This window comes from Neomonachus schauinslandi, chromosome 1 (genome assembly GCF_002201575.2).
Source record: "Neomonachus schauinslandi chromosome 1, ASM220157v2, whole genome shotgun sequence".
In the NCBI taxonomy this organism is placed as follows: Eukaryota; Metazoa; Chordata; class Mammalia; order Carnivora; family Phocidae; genus Neomonachus; species Neomonachus schauinslandi.
In genome coordinates this window covers 196,647,220-196,670,091 of record NC_058403.1, presented here as the reverse complement: position 1 = coordinate 196,670,091, position 22,872 = coordinate 196,647,220, and the positions used below count along the sequence as shown (strand labels likewise).

Genomic DNA, 22,872 nt, shown 5'->3' with positions numbered 1-22,872 from the left:
TCGGGGAGAACCCACTCTGAGCCTGCCTCAGAGGCCAGGCAAGCAGACGTTGGGCTGGCACCCCAAGAACCATGTGGACAAAGGACAATGAAGCTAGACACTGGCAAGCAAGAAGAAAAGGAAGCTCGTTTAATGTTTTTTTAGAGGTCAGTGGAGTCCAGTAATGGGCACCAGGGGCAAAGGGCAGCCAGGGTAAGTCAAGTCCAGGAGAAGGCCCAGCCTGTCCTACAACAGCCCTGGGGCTCAGGACAGGTGGTGAGCCTGGCATGGTTTGCTACTGGGCAGCAGGCTGGGCTAACTTGGGAACGTGGAAGAGTGAGTCTGTGCCTCCTCAGCTGTCCCCGAGTTTACATAGGCACAGCAGCCCTACAGGGCCAGCCCTCGGTGAGTCAGGAATCATTCCTACCCAGGGAGAGGCCCCAGTCTGCATTCATGGAAAGTAAACTGAAGGAGGTGGCTGGCACTACCCAAGGTAATAAGCCCCTTGCAGTGTGAGAAACCATGGTGAGGTAGGCTGGGCAGGCCTTATCCCCTCCCTAAATGTGAGCCTCTGCTCCACAGCCAGCACGTGGCAGAGTGGAAGGGACAGATGCCGAACTAAAGCTTCCCACAGCCCTCCAGCAGGCAGACGAGAACAGGGTCCGTGGGACCACAGGCTGACATTGCATGAGCTGGTCCCTTGCTCTTAAAGTTAGAGAGGCACAGGAGGGGGGTGGGAACAGGTGTTATGGGCCGCCCTCAACCAGATGACCAGAACCAACCTCCACCCTAGCCACCTACCCCCAGTGTATTCAGCCTCAGCTTCTTGACTAACCCTTGTAGAATGCCCTCCAGGTCCAGGCTCCTGGATGGGAGGGGCCCCGTCCCAAGCCACTTTCACTTGAGGGTATAGTAATTTGTGGTCACAAAAGGCATCTTGCTGACCACAGCCATTTGCTGCTTCCGCCGCACCTCTACCAGCAGCGGGGTACCTGGCCGACTGTACTCATAGGGCACATAACCCATGGCCACGTTCTTCTTCAGGCAGGGAGAGGGGCAGCCACTGGTCACAGCACCTGTGTGAGCAGAGGCCGTATGTCAGCATCACCTTGCCAGTCCAATGCCCACCTTCCTGGGGAAGGGACAAGGGCTCTCCAACTTTTCTGGTCCACCTACCAATCACAGTGCCCTCTGTATTCAGGATGGGGCTGTGCACCCGCATCGGCGCCCCCTCGCACATTAACCCCACACGTCTCCGCTGCACCTTGCCCTTCAGCTGGGCAACAATGACCGAGGCTCCAGGGAAATCCATGGCGGCTCGGCGGCGCTTCCCTGAAGCATGACACACCAGGATTAAGCCACAGTCCATAAGACCCCCCGGCCCCAGGAGATCCTAGTTACAAGGACCCCAAGTAACATCCATCCAGCAGTGAGGGCCCTTTGCTCAGGTTCCCCCAAGCCCCATTTCTCCCCTGCAATGCAGTCAGCCACCCACATCCTGTCCCCAGGTCTTAGAGGCTGTGCTGCCCACCTCAGCCTGCTGAAGATCCTCAGCGTCTAATGGGCAAAGCCACAATCGCACCTTCAGGGAAAGGAGGCTTAGGGAGGCTGAGTCACTTGCTCCAGGGTACACAGCCTTGGGAGCAGTCATGGGCTGGCCACTCCAGCCTTTGGGATTCTGTCCCTGAGTGCTAGCCCAACTCACCCAATGTCCAGCTGAGGCTGCCTTCTACAGGTGTGGTGTGTTCATCGATGTCACTCCCATACAGGCAGAGGCCTGCCTCCAGGCGCAGGCTGTCCCGGGCCGCCAGCCCCGCCAGCTTCACCTCTGGGTTTTCCAGCAGAGCTGTTGCCAGGCGGACTGCCGCCGCCGCCGGCACCGAGATCTGCATGCGACACCAGAGAGCAGGGGGCAACTGGCTCCAGAGTCCTGTGCCCTACACTACCCTACACCCACTTCTTGACATCTTGACATACCTCCACACCGTCCTCCCCTGTGTAGCCACAGCGGGTCACACGGCAGCCGGACACACCAAACACCTCCATCACAGCACTGGTCATGAAGGGCAATTTCCTCAGGTCATCTGCCACGCCGGCCTGCAAAACCTGTGCCGCAGTGGGGCCTAGGCCCAGGAAGCCAGTGACCCAGTGTCCAGGTCCCAGTTTCCCCTCAAAGCTGGACCTACTCAGGGGCCAGAATAAGCCCTGAGCAAAGTCCTACTCTGCAGATCGGAGAGATGCTCTTGCCCACAGGCCCTAAGCCTTACAGCAGGTGGAGGGAGGGCCTAATTGCAAACTTAGAATTATGGCACACAAATACAACACCATCCACACCTCCCTCCTGGAATGGCCCCTGTGCTGAGCAGTCAAAAAAAGCCAGCAAGGCAAAGGTCAGCTCCAACCCTAGCCTGGCCTGCTCACCTTGCAGGGCTAGCAAGGCATTATCTACCACCTCCAGGCTCACGTCACTGCCCATGTTCTGAAGCTCCCTGACCTTGTCCTGAAAGGAAAGACAGAAACACCACATCAGCTTCTGGGATTACTGAGCACCTACTGCAGGCTGAGAGCTGAAGAGCTAAGGCAGAGTAAGCTGGGTTCCATCTTACAAGGTCATACAACTCAGTGGTAGGAATGACCCAAGCCCAGGTCTGCCAGTGTTCACATCAGGCTCCAGCCTCCACCTTCACCAGAGGATGCTTGCTTGGGAACCGGGGCCAGTCTCACCTTCCCTACTCCCCCCATCACTGAAACCTGGCATTCTCCATGGAGGGCCCACTCTGGCCTGCTGTTCACTCACTCAAAGAGCCATTGTCTGAGCCCCTTGTCCCTGCCAGGTCTGTCCTGGACAACAAGGATGCTGCTCTGTGAGAAAAGAAGACAGGGTACCTAGGACACAGAGGGGCCGTACCTGCATGAGAGCCAAGTCCTTGTCCCAGCAGCCAGCGTTGGACACCACATACAGGTACCCCTCCGAGGTGCTGGTCACAATCAAGTCATCTAAGATGCCTCCAGCCTCATTGGTAAACAGCGACAGTGTCCCCTAGTGCCAAAGTGGAACATCTTTGCCTCCAGGTCCAGGAGGCCCAGGTCAAGTATGAGTCAGACACACCCCTGGCCCACTCAGCCACCACAATTCATGAACCCTCAGGCAAAGGGCTGGGAGGGGAGGAGGAGCAAGGAGCAAGGCTAGGCAAGCCCATGCCCCTGCCCAGCCCCGGGTTTTTGATCCTCATGCACTGAGAGAAGTTTTTTCCCCTTCCCCATCTTGGGAGACCTCCCTGACCTGGTGGGGCCTCTGCACTTCTCCCCACTCAGTACTGAGAGCCCCACTTCACCCTTAATCCAGGACATCTAGGGCTTACTTCATCCCACTCAGACCGGAGACAACTCAGTCCATGCCCCAAACCCCAAGACAGAGACTTCAAAGTCCATCCTGGTGATCCCATGAGTGCCACAGCAATACTCCAAAATACCGTGAGGCTGGCCTCACAGCCTCCCCAATGGATGGACACAGCCTGAGTTTGCGAGATCGCATGAATCCCCTGGGGATCTTGTTAAAACGCAGGTTCTGATTCAGCAGGTCTGGAGCAGGGCCTGAGAGTGTATTCTTAACAAGCTCTTGGTGATGATGAGGCTGCTGGATTAGGGACTACCTTTGCATTGCAAGGGGTCTGACAGCATGTAAGGTCACAAAACAGGACATAAACCTGGGTTTCTGGCTTTCCAGCCTGATGTGGTTAAGGATGGAATAAGCCCCCTCCCTGCAGATAACTGGACGTCTGGACATGACTCAGGGACCCCATCCCCCAAGACTGCAAGCCCTGAGATGCTGTGTCTGAGCCTTGGCTGCGCCCCCACCCCTCCCATTTGCTGGCTCAAGACTAAGAACACCCACTGAGCAGAAATACGAGAGAAGAGGGACCCACCTGGTTTGGCCTTAGCTCTGCAATATCTCCAACCACTAGACTCTCCATCAGCTTCACCCGATCACAACCAAGTATCTTGGTCTGGGAAAGAAATCAAAAACCTCAGGCCACTGGGCAAGGAGGCACCCTCCCTGCTGTTCACAACCCAGTCCGACTCAGCCAAAATGCCTGAGCAGTCCTTTGATTCTGCAAGTGGCAGAGCCCCACCTTCTGATTCCCCCACCTCTGCCACCACAGGAGAGGGTGCAGTGGGGGAGGTTAGGAAACTTGAAAGGGCCCAGCACCACCCTGAAATACCCCCTTTTCCAAACCAACACCCAGGAGAGTCGATGGGAATGGGCGCCAGCCCTGGGGAACCCAGGACACAGAGGCACACCACTGAGTGGGAGCAAGCTGAAGAGATTAAAGAAGAGACAACCAAGAGACCCTCTGAGTTCATTTCCTGGGGGCCATAGTCTATGACACCGGGGACCTACCTCTTCTGCGAGGGTGGTGGCCCTTGGAATCCAGCTCCCCACAAAGCCAAGGGTTGCACCACTGTAGATGAGGAGGAAGCCCTGATTGGACAGCTAGCGTGCTCCCCTGGCTCACCTGCAGCATGTGGGACACGTCAAAGAGCGAGCAGTGCCGGCGTGTGTGCAGGTGTGAGTCCACGTGGCTGTCCCGGTACTGCACAGGCAGACTCCAGCCTGCAAACGCCACCATCTTCCCGCCATGCGCCAGGTGGAAGTCATAGAGTGGTGTCCTGCGGAGCACGTCCTGCGGGTGGCTGGGTTCAGGGCCACCAGTGTCCCGGCCTCCACCCTCCTCCCTCCCCCACCTCCAAAATTGGCACCACGCCCCAGCACCCTCGATCCCACCTGTGCACAACTGAACGGACGGCCCAGGGCCGACGGGAGCGCCTTCAGCTGCAAGCCCAGATGGGCCACCACGCTCACTGCCCGCTGCATTGTTGCCCGCAACCGGTGCAGCCGGCGCACGGAGGCCGCCACTCTGCCAGGCACGCTGGGAGATGTAGTCCCGGCTCTCCTTGGACAGGTCTCTCTCCCACAAAGGGGATCAGAAGGGGCGGGCAGCCCCAAAGGCAGGCAGCCCCAAGGGCAGGCGGGGCTTTCGGGCAGTGTGCAGTAACTCCAATCTGCAGGGAAACAGCCCCAGGCACTTCCAGTTGATCTTCCAGGGCCGATTAGGCGGTTCAAACCAGTCAAGCTGCTCCGAGACAGAGCTGGGGGCTAGACCTCCCCTTGCTGACTGCCCTGCCTCCAGAAGGCCAAAGTTCTATAAAGGGCCAAAAGGCCTGAATTGCGCATTCAGGACATCAGGAGTGTAGGGTCACATGGGAGGAGGGGAGGGGGTGGAGAGGACGCAGGAGGGTGGAGCCGGCCTGGCAGGCGGAGCACATCAGTAATCTGGCCTCTAGTGAGGGTCTCCGGCTTTCACGCTGGGAGGACACAGGCAGCCAGTAGTCTTGCTTTCCACAAGTATTTATTGATCTTGCTGCACACTAGGCCCTGTGCTGGGTATGAATGAAGCACAGTCCCCACCACCGCCCCAGGGACCTCCCCCCACTCTCTTACACACACACATTCTCTCTCTCACACTCTCTCTGAGGGCTGCTACTCCCTGAGTACAGGATTGTGGTCATTACCCTCTTAACAGAAGCTGAATGGGGCGAAGTAAATGACCATGCGGGCAACACCTGCAAGAACTCTGGTAAGAGCACAGGGTGGCCACCAAAAGGGGGTTGACCTTCCTCCAGAAAGCTTTTGAGCCCCACAGATGTCCAATTTTCCAGGTCTAGCACAAGTTACAGTACTGCTGCATCACAGCCCCGGGGGGCAAAGCCAGGAAAAAACAGAAAAGGAAGACTTTTTCGTAAGAGCAGCCTGCCTTATTCAGCAGCAGGCCTGGGGTTGTAGCAGACCTCAGCCTCTCTGAGAGCGCTCACCTGGACCCACACCCTACCAAGGCTGATCTTTCATCACACTGAGCATGACTCTTGGAAGGGGGCAGCTGGGAAAATGGACAAGAACGTGCGTTGGGCACAAAGGTCCCAGAACTCATTCTCGCACCCTGGCCTTGCCGGAGGCACCTGCCCAGGCTGGATGGGCAGACCCATTTGAACACGCATCCAGGAGCAAGCTCAGGGACCAAGGGGTTCAGGCTGCCCAAATCCCCAGCTTTGCTCCCTAGGCAGGCAGCAGGTAGTTAAGACAGGAAATTTCTTCTTAGGGGCGTAACACAAAGGGAAAGAAGACCACTAGGGGGCGCAGAAGGAAGAAATGGGCTCCTGTTTTTCCCTCAAGCTTCCAAACTACCTGAGTGCGAAGACTACAGCAAGCAGCCTTCCAGCAACAGCTAGAGCAGGTTTAGTAGGTCACCCCAACCCACTGCACTCAGGGTGAAGGAGCAGGCAGGAGTCTGGAATGTGCATGTTGGCAGAAGGAGCAGAGGGCACAAGGGGATTCTTAGTATGTAGAACTGAAATGTTTTTAGGGTAGGAAAAGGAGTTTCGGGTTGCAGTCGGATGAGGACAGAGTACACCCCTGCCAAGAGCTCATGCTGAAGCAACACAGTGAGCCCCCAGGAATCTTGAATCTGTGAACGTGGCCCAGACCCAGTGAACATGCAGGCAACACTCGGAATGCACAGGGAAAGCACTCCAGCCTCCGGTGGCCCAAACCGGGTCTGGGTGGGCACGGAAGGCCAACATCTTGGCTAACAGCCACAGTTCAGGTGTAGGAGAGCAAGTTCAGGTCGTAACAGCCATCCACCTGCAACACAAAAGACCATGAGATCTGACCCGCTCAGGGCAATGGGAGCAAAGCAGAGGGAAGCAATCACTCACATCAAAGCGGCCGATCCTTGTGGAGGTGTGACTGGCCCGGATCATCTCTGTCAGCGCCCACATCTGCTGCACCTCGGAGGATACCCTGCTGGGGTCTGGGAGACCCTGCTCCAGAAGGAGGGGTCAGTGGCCATGGGTATCTCCCCAGCAGTGCCCTTAAAGCTCCAGAGAGACCAAGTTGGGCTATGGGGCCCTCCAACTGAGACCAGGAACATTCCCAGGTGACTTGCAAAACATGAGGTTGGGGCCCCATGTGCAGGAGGCAGCCCAGCCCCATTCAGATATGCCTCAAATCCCATGGACCCCCCCAAGAGGAAGATGGCACAAAGTGAACAAAGGGCCCTGGGTCCAGCCCCAAATTCTTGTAGAAAGAGGCCCGCCTGGGCCTGTGCTGGACACAAGAGCTTTTCACACATGGTTCTGACCCACGATGAGGGCTTACCTCAATGAGGGGAGCAGGCTGCTCACAAGGCACTGGGTGGGAGAGCCACTTGGGGAAGGTCATGGAGGGACTCTGCAAAGCAAAGGCATACGGCCCTGAAGGAGGCAGAATGGAAAAGCCCTAGGACCAGATTTCAAGGTCCTCAGAGAAGAGAGAAGGGCACCTGAGCTTCAAAAACTGAGAAGACCCTGTTCAGGGGTCCAAGAGGTCCAAGGGGCAGTCAGACTACCTAAGAGCTTAGAGACTACCTAAGCTCTTCTGCTATGCAGGAGGCCCCAGGAACACAAGGAACAGAAGCATCTCCCAGCACTTGAAGGCTCAAGCTCTGAGAGAGGCAGGTGGCCTCAAAGGGCAGAGGATATGAAGACATGACCTCACCTCTCACCCTTAGCTTCCAACATTCCCTCCTGGCTAATTTCCTTCTGAGTCTTACCGTCCACTCCCAGCCCCACACCCAGCTCTCCTAGCCATAGCTAAGAGCCTCCGAGAGAAAGGGCCAACCAACAGCCCTGAGCTGGCCACTCACCTTTGGTCCCTGCTGGTAAATCTGCAGTTCCTCCACTGTGAAAGACACCCACAGTGGTGATGGCTGTCGCAGAATCAGGCGCAGCTCCAGTACTCTGGCCATGTCACACAGCATCTGACATAGATACACACACACACACACAAGGACCCAGCGAGGCCCTAGCTCACTGCCCAAGAGCCTCCCAATCAGCAGTGAGCCAAGACACTGCCTCCCCAGGCTTTTAGGAAGGAAAGAACAGTAATCCCTCCGAGGTACAAGCCCAGGCCAGCCTTACCTCCCCTCTTCCCTCCAGGTATCCTGGTCCAATCCCCAGGCCCCCTGAGAGCCCTCATCCGGACTTCCCTAGCCATGCTGAGTCCCAGCTGACCTGGTGCTTGAACAACGATACATACTCCTGGGCTCCCTCCTCACTGTGCGGGTCGGGCATGAGGCAGTAGTCCCGCAGGCAAGTCACCCACTTCGCCGGGGTGTGCGTTGAGCTGTGCTGCCGAACACGGATGCTCAGAAAGGCTGTGTAGTAATTCTTAAACACGATCTCCTGTAACTAGAGCACACACAACCCACCATGACAAATCAGACCCAGGCCCAGGGCCTGAGAGGCTCAAATGTACCATGTACCATCTCCTCCTCCCCTTAGGAATGTACTCGTCTACCAATCTAGCAATTTCAACAGGCATCCACTAGGGCCCAAAGACAATTTCACTTTCCTAGAAGAGCTCACAGTCCAAATGAGCAGGTCACGCAAATAAACCATGACTGCAGATCTTTTTCACAAGTCTAAGATGCTGCCAGAACCTTAACTCTGGAGAAGGCAGAAAATGTACAGATGAGGCCTCAAGAAGGAGGAGTTCACCAAGTGGACTGGGACAGAGAGAGTGTAAAAGTATCATAAGCAGGGGCGCCTGGGTGGCTCAGTCATTAGCGTCTGCCTTCAGCACAGGTCATGATCCCAGGGTCCTGGGATGGAGCCCTGCATTGAGCTCCCTGCTCCTTGGGAAGCCTGCTTCTCCCTCTCCCACTCCCCCTGCTTGTGTTCCCTCTCTCGCTGTGTCTCTGTCAAATAAATAAATAAAAATCTTAAAAAAAAAAAATTATCATAAGCAAAGGGGCACCAAAGGATGAAACAGCAGTGATTCAACCTGGCTACAGCAATTCTCATCACTGAACACTCATCAGAATCACCCAAAGAAGGTTTGGTTTTTGGTTTTTTTTTGTTTTTAATATAAATGTACAGGCTCCACCCCAGACATAATCAGTATTTACAGGGTTGGGCCCTTTAATGAAGTTTCCCAGCTTATGGTAAGGAACAGCTTGGAAGAGGACCACACACTATGGGACAAAGTGCATGGGGTCAAAAGGCAGACAGGGCACAGACACAGAGTGGCTCCGAATGCCAAGCCATCAGAAAGTGGACTTTGTTCTCTGTGCTGAGGTCTTGTAGTGTCAGTCACTCTGCCCGCAGATGTGGACGGGCAACTGGAGATTGGAAACTGGCGCCACTGGGATGATCCTGACGAGCAATGTGCTGAACCTGACCTCCAGCAGGGACTGTAGGGAATGGACAGGAGGCAGGTTTGGGGGTAACTCATTGTCTAATGATCCCCAGCCCAGTGGCCAGGAACAAAATGACCTTTCACCTCTGTTTGGTTCACAATTGTATTTCCAGCATCACCCTACTATCTTGGCACTTCTACGCCTGCCCTGTCCTGGACATCGGGGAGAGTCGTTGAAGAGAACAGGACAGAAATCCGCATTCTAGTAAATATGTGTTTACTGAAGTAATAAATAAATGATTAACTGATTTGCAAGGGCGAGGACGCTGCAGAGGCTTTCGGTAAAAGATTAAATGCCTGGGACACGCCCGAGTTCCCAGGTCAGCCCCGCCCAGGAGCCCCCGTCGCGCCCACGGGGCTTGCTCACCTCGAAGGGCGCGACGCTGGGGAAAGTGACATCGATGACCAGCACACCAGGCCGGCCTTGGGAGGTTCGCACGTCGCCCACCTGCAAGGCCACCGTGCCTTTCACATGGCAGGGCACCGACACGCGGGACATAGTGTCAGCAACCTCAACCAAGCCCAACTGCCGCTCCTGGCCTCTGACCACTGGTCCTTCCCGGCGTCCCCGGCAGAGCCCCAAGAACTACAACTCCCGGAAAGACTCGCGCTGGGCCAGCTCAGCCAATTAGTGATGCTCTGGGCTGGCCGGGAGTCGGAAGTGCCTGAGGAAGTGCTCCTTCAGCCAATCATGGCGCGAGCCTTCAAGAGCTCTGGGCCCTGCCCAGAAACGTCCGAGCCCTCCGGTATCGGAGCGATCCAGACCCTTCTCCGCCAGCCGGTCTTGCTCCGTTACTTCCGCTGTGCGGGGCGGTGGTTAGTTAAAGCATATAAAGCCAGAGCGCTAATGAGCATAGTGCCCGGCAGACATTAATTCCGAAAATAGGTATGAACACCCCCCCTTTTTTTTATGGACAAAGGATTTGAACAGATAATTCACAAAAGAATGTAAATAGCGAATAAACCCATGAAAAGATGCTTAATACGATTATTCATCAGGGACATTCTAATCAGAACTCCCACAACCCCAAGGAAGAGGCTAAAATTAAAGACTGGCAAGGCTGTGGAGTGCTCCATTGATAATTTCCAACCATTTTGAAGAAGCTTGGCATTTCTTTAAAAACTAAATTCATGCCTACAATGTGATCCAGCCATTGTACTCCTAAGTATTTACCCAAGAGAAATGAATGCATAGGCCCACTCAAGGACTGTTCTTAATAGCCAGAAATAGGAAATAATCCAAATGTCCATGAGATGAACAGATTGTGGTGTATCCATACAATGGAATACTGCTTAGCAATAAAAAAAAAAAGCAAATCCAAGCATCTATCAACATATGAATGGGTAAACAAATAGTGGTATATACATACAATGGAATTACTCAGCCTTAAAGATGACTGAAACTGATAAATGCTTTAGTGTGAACATTGAAAATATCATGCTAAGTGAAAAAAGAAAATAGATATGAAGGAACATTGTATTATGATTCCATTTACACGAGGTACTTAGAATAGGCAAATTCATAGAGACAGAAAGTAAAATAGAGGTCGCCAGGGACTGGGGGTGAGGGGAAATAAAGTTATTGTTTAACAGGTACAAAGTTTCTGTTTAGGATGATGAAAAAAATTCTGGAAATAGTGGTGTTGATTATACAACATTATGAATATACTTAATGTCACTGACTTATACACTTAAAATGAGTAAAATGGTAAATATTATGAATACCAAAAAAAAATTTTTTTTAAACAGTGAACAACTAGTATGCACACCACCACCACTAAATCTCAAATGTACTATGTTAAGCAAAAAAAGTCAGGCCCAAGGGCACCTGGGTGGCTCTGTCGGTTAAGTGTCTGCCTTCAACTCAGACAATGATCCCGGAGTCCTGGGATTGAGTCCCACACCGGGCTCCCTCCTTGGCGGGGAGTCTGCTTCTCCCTCTGCCCTTCACCCCGCTCGTTCTCTCTCTTGTTCTCTCTCTCTCTCAAATAAATAAAGAAAATCTTTTTTAAAAAAGTCGGACCCAAAAGAGTTCATACTGTATGATCCCACTTAAGTGAAATTCTAAAAAAGGCAAAGCTGATCTATAGTAATGTAAATCAGAACAGTTTTTCCTGCGGCAGGGAGAGAAGGGAAGGGATTGACTATGAAGAAATACAAGGGAATACTTTGGTGTGATGGAAAGGTTCTATAACTTGATTGTGGTGATTTGTAATTTTTTAAAAGATATTACTTATTTATTTGTCAGAGAGGGGGAGAGAGAGAGAGCACAGCAGGGGGAGCGGCAGGCAGAGGGAGAAGCAGGCTCCCTGCTGAGCAAGGAGCCCGATGTGGGGCTCAATCCCAGGACCCTGGGATCATGACCTGAGCTAAAGGCAGATGCTTAACTGACTGAGCCACCCAGGCATCCCTAACTTGATTGTGGTGATAGTTATATTTGTATAGACAATTTTCAAAATTTATTAAACTGAATGCTTAAGATTTGTGAATTTTTCTAAAGATTTTATTTATTTATTTATTTTTAAAGATTTTTTAATTTATTTATTCATGAGAGACAGAGAGAGAGAGAAGCAGAGGGAGAAGCAGGCTCCCAAGGAGCAGGGAGCCCGATGCGGGGCTCGATCCCAGGACCCCGGGATCATGACCCGAGCCGAAGGCAGACGCTTAACCATCTGAGCCACCCAGGCGCCCTAAAAGATTTTATTTTTAAGTAATCTCTACACCCAACCTAGGGCTCAAACTCACAACCCCAAGATCAAGAATCGCATGTTCTACCGACTGAGCCAGCTAGGTGCCCCAAAATTTGTGCATTTTTATTGCATCTATATTATACCTCAATAAACATGATTTTTTTTTAAAGATTTTATTTATTTATTTGACAGAGAGAGATATAGCGAGAGAGGGAACACAAGCAGGGGGAGTGGGAGAGGGAGAAGCAGGCTTCCTGCGGAGCAGGGAGCCCGATGTGGGGCTCCATCCCAGGACCCTGGGACCATGACCTGAGCCGAAGGCAGACGCTTAAAAACTGAGCCACCCAGGTGCCCCAATAAACATGATTTTAAAAGTAAAAAAAAGCAAAGCAAAAAATGAATGTTAACCATTATGTTTATCATCATCACCATCCTTCCAGGCACTTGTGGAAACAATGCCTCAGAGATCATTAGTTAAGCCTGTTTTATTGATAACAAAGCTGAGGCCAGAAGTGTTCCAATGATTTCCTAAGCCAATAAAGCAGTATGGGCTCCTTCCTCACAGGTCAGAACCCTCCAGGTAATGGTCAGCTTTAGTGACCTGGGCCTGTTGAGGAACCCAAAGACACAGGCCCAGTGTAACCCATAGGGCTCTCAGAGTCGGGTACCAGACAGACACAAAACCAGGATTTCAGGCCAGCCCAAGGAACAGCCTGGAAGACTTGTGTCTTCCCAGTCCATGTGCCCCCAGAGACTTCCACAGACAGAAAACATTCCTTGTCTTCTCATCTTCTCACTGGCTGTTGTCAAGGGAAAATAATCTGTATTCTTGGGTCTCCCGGACTGGCCATTGCTGTCTCCATTTGGACTCAGACTAATGATTCACTGCCTGGGTCCCTCCAGGTTCCTGAGAGTTTCCTCTTTATGAAGACCACCCCATGCTAGAGCAGAGGCTTTCCCAAATCCCAGAAGATTATAGGCCCCTTAGAAATCAGGAGGATACACACAAGCTCTGGGCTTTAGGACTCAGCTCTGAGAGCATAGTCCCAGTATCACCAGCTAGACCCCAAGACTTGACCTTTACTGCTCTCCTGTTAGTACCCACTAAATTTTGTCCCACATTTTCCCCTAAGCTCTCCTTTCCAGCTTATCTTTTAACTCAGGCAAAAGACCCCTGGACACAGCATCCTGTGATGGAAACCAAAACTACCCCTCAAGCAATAATGACTGCCTGGATGAAGAGTTCTGGCAACCCAGACCACCCAGACCAGTTTGATCTTAACCCCTGATTCATGCCTGGGCAGATGGACCATGGAGTGACCCATGGAGTCACTGACAGGTACCTTTACCTCATCATAATAGTAAAATCTCCACCCAAGGAGTAGCATAAGCCTCATTTACATAACATGCAAGGTATGTGTAGGCATGTTTCCTTAAGGCACATACATGACCTTATGCCTACTTCTACATACGATGACAAGGCTCCCATTTCTTTTTCTTCTTCTTTTTTTAAAGTTTATTTATTTATTTATGTAATCTCTACACCTACTGTGGGGCTCAAACACACGACCCTGAGATCAAAAGTCCCATGCTCTTCTGACTGAGCCAGCTAGGCACCCAAGGCTCCCATTTCTATTCATCCTAACCCTAGGGGGCACCTAGTCGACCCTTGCTCTTAGAGTCAGGGTTGGAAGTTATTCCCTGTGATCTCCTTCTTTGCTGCAAATAAAACTTCCTTTGTGTGACAACTCCACCTCGTGTAGTTTCCGTGATTCACCAAGGAGCAAACTCATGTAGTTCAGTTACGATGGCAGACACAGACCTGCGTGGCCCTTCACTGCAGATGAGTCTCACCTCATATCTCCCTGGTAGATAGCCACCTCCACTCCAGCCCCTCTAATCCATTACCCATTCTGTGGCAAGACAACCTTTTCAGTGTGAAATCTGCATGGAATTCTTCTCTTCAAGGTCAAATCCAAAAGCTCTTGGTAAGTCCATGAGTCCAAGGCATGAATGGCACCTGCCACAGGCCACTCAAAACCTTCTCACTAGGGGGGCCTGGACGGCTCGTTCAGAAGAGCATGTGACTAGGGGCGCCTGGGTGGCTCAGTCATTAAGCGTCTGCCTTCGGCTCAGGTCGTGATCCCAGGGTCCTGGGATCGAGCCCCACATCGGGCTCCCTGCTCCGCAGGAAGCCTGCTTCTCCCTCTCCCACTCCCCCTGCTTGTGTTCCCTCTCTCGCTGTGTCTCTCTCTGTCAAATAAATAAATAAAAATTTAAAAATAAATAAATAAATAAATTCTTTAAAAAAAAAGAAGAGCATGTGACTCTCAATCTTGGGGTTGTAAATTTGAGCCTCAAGTTGGGCATAGAGATTACAAAACAAACAAATAAACAAAAACAACTTAAAAAAACCAAAAAACCAAAAAAACGAACCTGTTCCCTTCCCCAAACCTGCACCTTCACTCCAGTTCCTCCCAAGTGGTGCCCACTCTCTCTTTCTAGTCTGCTCACAGAACACTCATTAGATAGATCACTTCTGCCCTACCACCAACCACCTATATACTCTTCAGTTCTTGGTTTAGATTTTGATTTTTCAGGGAGTTCTTTCTTGATCTCCTGGACTAAGTTAGATCGTTGTACCTTGTCAGAGGCTCTCCACATTTTATTGTAATCATTCCCCCAAAGCTTGTCTCCCACACTGGGCTACATGGGGTAGGAAAGCAGGAATTTAGTCTGTTGGCTTGTATCCCACATCTCCTAGCATCATGCTGGACATAGATGGTGCTCAATAAATACATTCCAAATGAACATACTGTTCGATTTTAGGGACTTCTACTTCCAGATGAGATGGAGTAATTGGGAAAAGATTTACCCTCCCACCTGACCCAACTAAAGAACCAGACAAAATCTATGAAGCAATCATTTTCAGACACTGTCCATCAGGCAGCACAGAACAGTGATCCCTAAGAGAGGAGAACAAAGAGAGTAAGCTCAATGATTGTCCCAGTTTACTGTCTGGAAAAAGTTCCCAGATACAATGAGGAGGAACCTAGGTGGAGTCTGTCAGACTCCCTGAGTTGAGGAGACAAAACTGTGAGTTTGGGGAGGAAAAGATGGCTAGTAGCTAGACAGGACAGAGCTTCACAGAGACATGACTCCAGAGATCTCTAGAGGGATCCCCCTGAGGCTTCAGCTTACTAATAATCAGTACCTGCATATGAGGAAACTACCCAAGGCCAAAGAAAGAACTACCCAAAAGAATTAAAAGGTGATAACATCAGATCTTACTTAGAGCTAGAAAGTTTGTGTTTCCATCAGCCATTAGTAAAAAACAAAACAAACAAAAACAAAACACTAATGAGACAGGGAAACTGCAGGGACCCCACAAAAATAGCCATTTTTTTCCTTTGCTCTGGCTGCTTCTTTTTCTTTTTTTTAATTTAAATTCAATTAACATATAATGTATTATTTGTTTCAGGGGTACAGGTCTGTGACTCATCAGTCTTATATAATACCCAGTGCTCATTATAACACATACCCTCCCCAATGTCCATCACCCAGTTACCCCAGCCCCCCACCTCCCTCCCCTCCAGCAATCCTCAGTTTATTTCCTATGATTAAGAGTCTCTTGGGGCGCCTGGGTGGCTCAGATGGTTAAGCGTCTGCCTTCGGCTCAGGTGATGATCCCAGGGTCCTGGGATCGAGTCCCACATCGGGCTCCCTGCTCCTTGGGAGCCTGCTTCTCCCTCTGCTTCTCTCTCTCTCTGTCTCTCATGAATAAATAAATAAAATCTTTAAAAAAAAAAAAAAAGAGTCTCTTATGGGGGCGCCTGGGTGGCTCAGTCGTTAAGCGTCTGCCTTCGGCTCAGGTCATGATCCCAGGGTCCTGGGATCGAGCCCCACATCGGGCTCCCTGCTCCGTGGGAAGCCTGCTTCTCCCTCTTACACTCCCCTTGCTTGTGTTCCCTCTCTCGCTGTCTCTCTCTCTGCCAAATAAATAAATAAAATCTTTAAAAAAAAAAAAAAAAAGAGTCTCTTATGGTTTGTCTCCCTCTCTGGTTTTGTCTTGTTTCATTTTTTCCTCTCTTCCCCTATGATCCTCTGCTTTGTTTCTTTTTTTCTTTTTTTTAAATCAATGGCTGATCCCTGCAGGGCTGGGCTCTTTTTTTTTTTTTTTTAAGATTTTATTTATTGATTGATTTGACAGAGAGAGAGAGAGCACAAGCAGGGGGGAGCAACAGGCAGAGGGAGAGGGAGAAGCAGGCTTCCCGCCGAGCCAGGAGCCCGATGCGGGGCTCGATCCCAGGACCCAGGGATCATGACCTGAGCTAAAGGCAAACGCTTAACCGACTGAGCCACCCAGGCACCCCTCTGCTTTGTTTCTTAAATTCCACATATCAGTGAGATCATATGATAATTGTCTTTCTCTGATTGACTTATTTTGCTTAGCATAATACCCTCTATCCGTTCCATCCACATCATTGCAAATGGCAAGATCTCATCTTTTTGATGGCTGCATAATATTCCACTGTGTGTGTGTGTTTGTGTGTGTGTGTGTACCACATCTTCTTTATCCATTCATCTGTTGAAGGACATCTGGGCTCTTTCCATAGTTTGGCTATTGTGGACATTGCTGCTATAAACATTGGGGTGCAGGTGCCCCTTCCAATCACTACATTTGTATCTTTGGGACCTTTGCTCTGGCTTCTATTCTTACTAGGACCAGCACCCTCACCCCACTCTACACATACCTAGTAATGCAAATAGTGTATGTCTTCCTTGTAAGGGATAGAGAGGTAGTGAAATCTTTGGAATCTTCTAGCACAATAGATCACATCTAAGGAGTGATGGGGCAGGGTCATCATGAATGTTCTCCAAGACCACTGACTCCAAACACCTTCACACCAAGACCCTTGACTTCAGGAAATGAATGACTTCTGAAGATCACTGGACCCTGTCCTTCTTCTAACCAGTTCCTGATGCCTAAGAGGACACGTGCACCAGACCACAATCTTCAAAAAAACCCCAGGCCCCAAGCAAAAATGACACTCATGCTCTTTCAAAGTTTCCTGGACACTTTGTCCATATCATTCTATATATGTATATCTTCAATAAACTCTGCTTTCACCTTCTGCTGGCTCGCATCTGATTTCCATCCTTTCTGAAGCCAAGACCCTCTTAGCTAGTCCTGCAGGACCCCCTCTGGGTCCTCAGACCCAACCTGCCTCCATCACTAATTCATTGTGCAAAGTGTCTAGAAAGGTATTGCTTCAGTTGTGGATAAAAATTTGCCCTCGACTAAAATCTGCTTGCACTCCACCTAACAAGCCTCAAAATGATCAAAATGCCTAAATGCATCGCAGAACAAAGTTCACAAATATTTATAGGAACACAATAGTATCAGCACCTAAAAAGGTAAAACTTGCGATGTCTGGCATCCAATTAAAAATTACCAGTCTTGGTGCGCCTGGGTGGCTCAGTCGTTAAGCGTCTGCCTTCGGCTCATGTCATGATTCCAGGGTCCTGGGATTGAGCCCCTCATCAGGCCTCGGCGGGAAGCCTGCTTCTCCCTCTCCCACTCCTCTTGCTTGTGTTCCCTCACTCGCTGTGTCTCTCTCTGTCAAATAAATAAATAAAATCTTTTAAATAAATAAATAAGTAAGTAAATAAATAAAAATTACCAGTCATGGGGCACCTGGTTGGTTCAGTTGGTAGAGCATCTGACTTTTGATCTCAGGGTCATGAGTTCAAGCCCCATGTTAAACAGGTGGGGCAGGCAGAGGGAGAAGCAGGCTCCCCGCTGAACAAGGGCCCTGTGGGACTCGATTCCAGGACCCTGGGATGGTGACCTGAGCGGAAGGCAGATGCTTAACTGACTGAGCCACCTAGGCATCCACCAAAAGGACTTTCATATGCTAAAAAGGACTCAGGATCCTGGAGGAATGTTATAATCTGCCTATCACGAGTATTTGTCAATGGGCTGCAGGATATAAAGAGATTTAATTTTATCTACATTTCATTCTGCCTTTGTTTCTTTTTTTTTAAATTTTTAAAAAGATTTTATGTATATATTTGTCAGAGAGAGAGCGCTCAAGCAGGGCAACAGCAGAAGCAGGCTCCCCGCTGAGCAGGGAGCCCTATTCGGGGCTCAAGCCGATCCATGGGATTATGACCCAAGCCAAAGGCAGATGCTTAACCAACTGAGCCACCCAGGCGCCCCCTGCCTTTGTTTCCTAAATCAAATATAACACGTATATTAACTACACTGGAATTAAAATTGGAAAAAATAATTTAAAAAATTGAAAGTTAAAGAGAAATGTTGAGTATATTTGGGTTTTTTTTTGTTTTGTTTTTAAAGATTTTATTTATTTATTTGACAGAGAGAGACATAGCGAGAGCAGGAACACAAGCAGGGGGAGTGGGAGAGGAAGAAGCAGGCTTCCCGTAGAGCAGGGAGCCCAATGTGGGACTCGATCCCAGGACGCTGGGATCATGACCTGAGCCGAAGGCAGACGCTTAACGACTGAGCCACCCAGGCGCCCGAGTATATTTATTTTTAAAGATTTTATTTTTAGGGGCGCCTGGGTGGCTCAGTTGGTTGAGTGACTGCCTTCGGCTTGGGTCGTGATCCTTGAGTCCCTGGATAGAGTCCTGCATCAGGCTCCCTGCTCAGCGGGGAGTCTGCTTCTCCCTCTGACCCTAACCCCTCTCATGTGCTCTCTCTCATTCTCTCTCTCTCAAATTAATAAATAAAATCTTTAAAAAATAAAAATAAAATAAAAAAATAAAGATTTTATTTTTAAGTAATCTCTACAACCCAATGTGGGGCTAGAACTTACAACCCCGAGATCAAGAGTCATATGTTCTACTGACTGAGCAAGCCAGGTACCCCATGGTTTGTTTTTGGTTTTTTGAGTATGTTGTATTATGCATAGATGGAGAGAGAGAGAGAGAATAAGGAATTGGCTCATGCAGTTTTGGAGGCTGAGAACTCCCCAAGATCTGCAGATGGCAAGCTGGAAACCCAGGAGAGCCAATGTGCAGTTTAAGTTCAAGTCTGAAAGCCTAAGAACAAGGAGAGTTGATTGTATAAATTCTAGTCCAAAGCTAGCAGGCTTGAGACCCAAGAAAAGCTGGTATTTCAGTCCCAGTCCAAAGGCTGGAAAACACCAATGTTTCAGCTCAAGCAATCAAGCAGGAGGAGTTTCCTCTTACTAAACATTTCTGTTCTTACAGGTTTTCAATTGATTGGATGAAGCCCACCCTTATTAGGGAGGGAAATGTGCTTTATTCAGTCTATTTTTTTTTTTAAGATTTTATTTATTTGACAGAGAGCGACACCGAGTGAGGGAACACAAGCAGGGGGAGCAGGAGAGGGAGAAGCAGGCTTCCCGCCGAGCAGGGAGCCCAATGGGGGCTTGATCCTAAGATCCTGGGATCATGACCTGAGCCAAAGGCAGACGCTTAACGACTGAGCCACCCGGGCGCCCCTATTCAGTTTATTTGAATGCTAGTCTCACCCAGAAACACCCTCACAAACACACTCACCCAGAATAATGTTTAGCTAAATGTCCAGATATTCTGTGGTCCACATAAAAATTAACCATCACAGAGTATGTTTTTTTTGTTGTTGTTTGTTTGTTAAGATTTTATTTTATTATTTTTTAAAATTTATTGTTATTATTTTCTAAATAGGCTCCAGCCCCAGCATGGACTCCCAGATCAAGATCTGAGCTGAGATCAAGAGTCAGACACTTAACTGACTGAGCTACCAGCCAGGCTCCCCTAAGATTTTATTTTTAAGTAATCTATACACCCAACGTGGGGCTCGAACTCACAACCCCGAGATCAAGGGTCACATGCTCTACTGACTAAGCCAGCCAAGTGCCCCAACCATCACAGAGTATGTTTTTAAATTTCCACATATTTTGTGATTTTTTTTTGTAGTTTTCTTTCTGTTATTCATATCTAGTTTAATTCCATTGTGATTAGAAAAGATACTGTGTGTTATTTCAATCTTTTAAATTTTCTTTTTTTAAAAAAAGATTGATTCATTTATTTGATAGAGTGTGAGTGTGTGCGAGTGAGCTCACACAGGGGAGGGGGCAGAGAGAAAGAGTCTTCAAGAAGACTCCCTGCTGAGCGAGGACCCCCCCCCCCAAGCTGGGCTCGATCTGCCACCCATGAAATCATGACCTGAGCCAAAACCAAGTTGAACGCTTAACTGACTGAGCCACCCAGGTGCACCTAAAATTTCTTTTTTTTTTTTTAAAGATTTTATTTATTTATTTGAGAGAGAGAGAAAGCATGAGGTGGGGAGGGTCAGAGGGAGAAGCAGACTCCTCGCTGAGGAAGGAGCCCGATGCGGGACTCGATCCCGGTACTCCAGGATCATGACCTGAGCCGAAGGCAGTCGCTTAACCAACTGAGCCACCCAGGTGCCCGCACCTAAAATTTCTTAGGACTTATTTTGTGACTAACATCCTTGGTCTATCCTGGAGAATGTTCCATTTGCACTTGAGAAGAATGTGTATTCTGCTCTTGTTGGTGGAGTACATGTAATATTCTGTTAGGTCTACTTTGGTCTACAGCATTGTCTAAGTCTTCTGTCTCCTTGTTGGTCTTCTGTCTGGTTGTTCTAGCCATTATTGAAAGTGAAGTATTGAATTTCCAGTTATTATTGTAGAACTATCTATTCCTCCATTCAGTTCTGTCAATTTTTGTTTCATGTATTTTGGGGCCCTGTTGTTAGATGTGTACATGTTTATAATTGTATCTTCTTGCTGTGTTGTACCTTTTATCAATATTATTTCTTTCTTTGGGGCACCTGGTTGGCTCAGTTGGTAGAGCATGCGACTTTTTTTTTTTTTAATTTTTTTTTTTTTTTTTTTTTTTTAAAGATTTTATTTATTTATTCGAGTGAGAGAGAATGAGAGATAGAACGAGAGGGAAGAGTGTCAGAGGGTCAGGGAGAAGCAGACTCCCTGCTCAGCAGGGAGCCCGACGTGGGACTCGATCCCAGGAATCCAGGATCATGACCTGAGCCGAAGGCAGTCGCTCAACCAACTGAGCCACCCAGGCGCCCCTTTTTTTTTTTTAATTTTTGAAAAGATTTTATGTATTCATTTGAGAGAGGAGAGAGAGAAAGAGAGAGTAGGGGTGAGAGGCAGAGAGAGAGAGAAGCAGACTCCCCACTGAGCAGGGAGCCAGACACGGGGCTCAAGATCAGAACCCTGAGATTATGACCTGAGCTAAAGGCAGACGCTTAACGACTGAGCTACCCAGGCTCCCCGAGCATGTGACTCCATCTCGGGGTTGTGAGTTTGAGCCCCATGCTGGGTGTAGCGGTTACTTAAATAAATAAATATTAAAATACATTTCTTTGTCTCTGTAAGCTGTTTTGACTTAAGTCTATTTTGTCTTATAATAATACAGCCGCCCAGCTATCTTTTGGTTACTATTTTCACGGAGTATATTTTTCTACCCTTTTACTTTCAACCTCTCTGTGTCCTTGTATCTAAAATGAGTCTCGGGCTCCTGGGTGGCTCAGTTGGTTAAGCGTCTGCCTTCGGCTCAGGTCATGATCCTGGGGTCCTGGGATCGAGTCCCGCATCGGGCTCCCTGCTCCTTGGGAGCCTGCTTCTCCCTCTGCCTCTCTGTCTCTCTGTCTCTCATGAATAAATAAATAAAATCTTTAAAAAAAAAAAAGAGGGTCCCCCTTTCTCTGCATCCTTGCCAACATCTGTTGTTTCCTGTGTTGTTAATTTTAGCCATTCTGACAGGAGCGAGGTGGTATCTCATTGGTGTTTTGATTTGTATTTCCCTGATGATGAATGATGTTGAGCATTTTTTCGTGTGTCTGTTAGCCATTTGTATGTCTTCTTTGGAGAAATGTGTGTTCATGTCTTCTGCTCATTTCTTGACTGGATTATTTATTTTGGGGGTGTTGAGTTTGGTAAGTTCTTTATAGATTTTGGATACTAACCCTTTATCCCATATGTCATTTGCAAATATCTTCTCCATCCCATAGGTTGCCTTTTAGTTTTGTTGATTGTTTTCTTCCCTGTGCAGAAGCTTTTTATCTCGATGAAGTCCCAACAGTTCATTTTTTTTTAAAGGAAGTTTTTTTTAAGGATTTTTATTTATTTATTTGAGAGAGAGACAGAGCATGAGAGAGGGGAGGGTCAGAGGGAGAAGCAGACTCCCTGCTGAGCAGGGAGCCCAATGCGGGACTCGATCCTGGGACTCCAGGATCATGACCTGAGCCGAAGGCAGTCGCTTAACCAACTGAGCCACCCAGGCACCGCAGAAGTTTCTTTTTTGTTGTTTGTTAAGGATTTTTACTTATTTATTGAGAGAGAGAGAGAGCATGAGAGGGAGGAGGGTCAGAGGGAGGAGCAGACTCCTTGCTGAGCAGGGAGCCCGATGCAGGACTCGATCCTGGGACTCCAGGATCATGACCTGAGCCGAAAGCAGTCACTTAACCAACTGAGCCACCCAGGTGCCCCTCATTTTTGCTTTTGTTTCCCTTGCCTCTGGAGATGCGTCTAGTAAGAAGTTGCTGTAGCCAAGGTCAAAGAGGTTGCTGCCTGTGTTCTCTAGGATTTTGATGGTTTCCTGTCTTACACTTAGGTCTTTCATCTATTTTGAGTCTATTTTTGTATATGGTGTAAGAAAGTGGTCCAGTTTCATTCTTCTGCATGTTGCTGTCCAGTTTTCCCAACACCATTTATTGAAGAGACTGTCTTTTTTCAATGGGACATTCTTGCTTTATTAAAGATGAGTTGATCAAAGCGCTCCTGACTTTTAAATCATGTAGAAAAAAGAGAGAAGTTACAAACCAAACCAAATTACAATGATACTGGCTTTCATATTTACTGAGTTACCTTTATGAGTGTTCTTTAT

At 49.0% G+C, this 22,872-nt stretch overlaps 2 protein-coding genes across 4 annotated transcripts; both read right to left on the bottom strand.

Moving 5' to 3' along the window:
* Window positions 1-128: 128 nt before the first annotated feature.
* AMT (aminomethyltransferase) lies at window positions 129-5,313 on the bottom strand. 3 transcript variants are annotated; one of them, XM_021686897.1, is made up of 9 exons: window positions 4,766-5,313; window positions 4,497-4,664; window positions 3,906-3,986; window positions 2,888-3,019; window positions 2,401-2,479; window positions 1,957-2,102; window positions 1,685-1,865; window positions 1,156-1,311; window positions 129-1,055 (listed from the first exon to the last, which is right to left on the bottom strand). In XM_021686897.1, exons 1-9 carry the CDS (start codon window positions 4,853-4,855, stop codon window positions 877-879), a joined length of 1,212 nt encoding a protein of 403 aa, XP_021542572.1. In that variant the 5' UTR covers window positions 4,856-5,313; the 3' UTR covers window positions 129-876. The 3 variants fall into 3 exon arrangements, with proteins under 3 accessions (XP_021542572.1, XP_044777570.1, XP_044777572.1); XM_044921635.1 differs by lacking the exon at window positions 2,888-3,019; XM_044921637.1 differs by lacking the exon at window positions 4,497-4,664 and having other exon boundaries at window positions 4,766-5,207.
* Window positions 5,314-6,599: 1,286 nt separating this feature from the next.
* Window positions 6,600-9,891, bottom strand: NICN1 (nicolin 1). Its single transcript, XM_021686898.2, has 6 exons — window positions 9,642-9,891; window positions 8,089-8,265; window positions 7,722-7,835; window positions 7,196-7,267; window positions 6,754-6,858; window positions 6,600-6,679 (listed from the first exon to the last, which is right to left on the bottom strand). Exons 1-6 carry the CDS (start codon window positions 9,771-9,773, stop codon window positions 6,638-6,640), a joined length of 642 nt encoding a protein of 213 aa, XP_021542573.2. The 5' UTR covers window positions 9,774-9,891; the 3' UTR covers window positions 6,600-6,637.
* Between the last annotated feature and the right edge of the window lie 12,981 nt (window positions 9,892-22,872).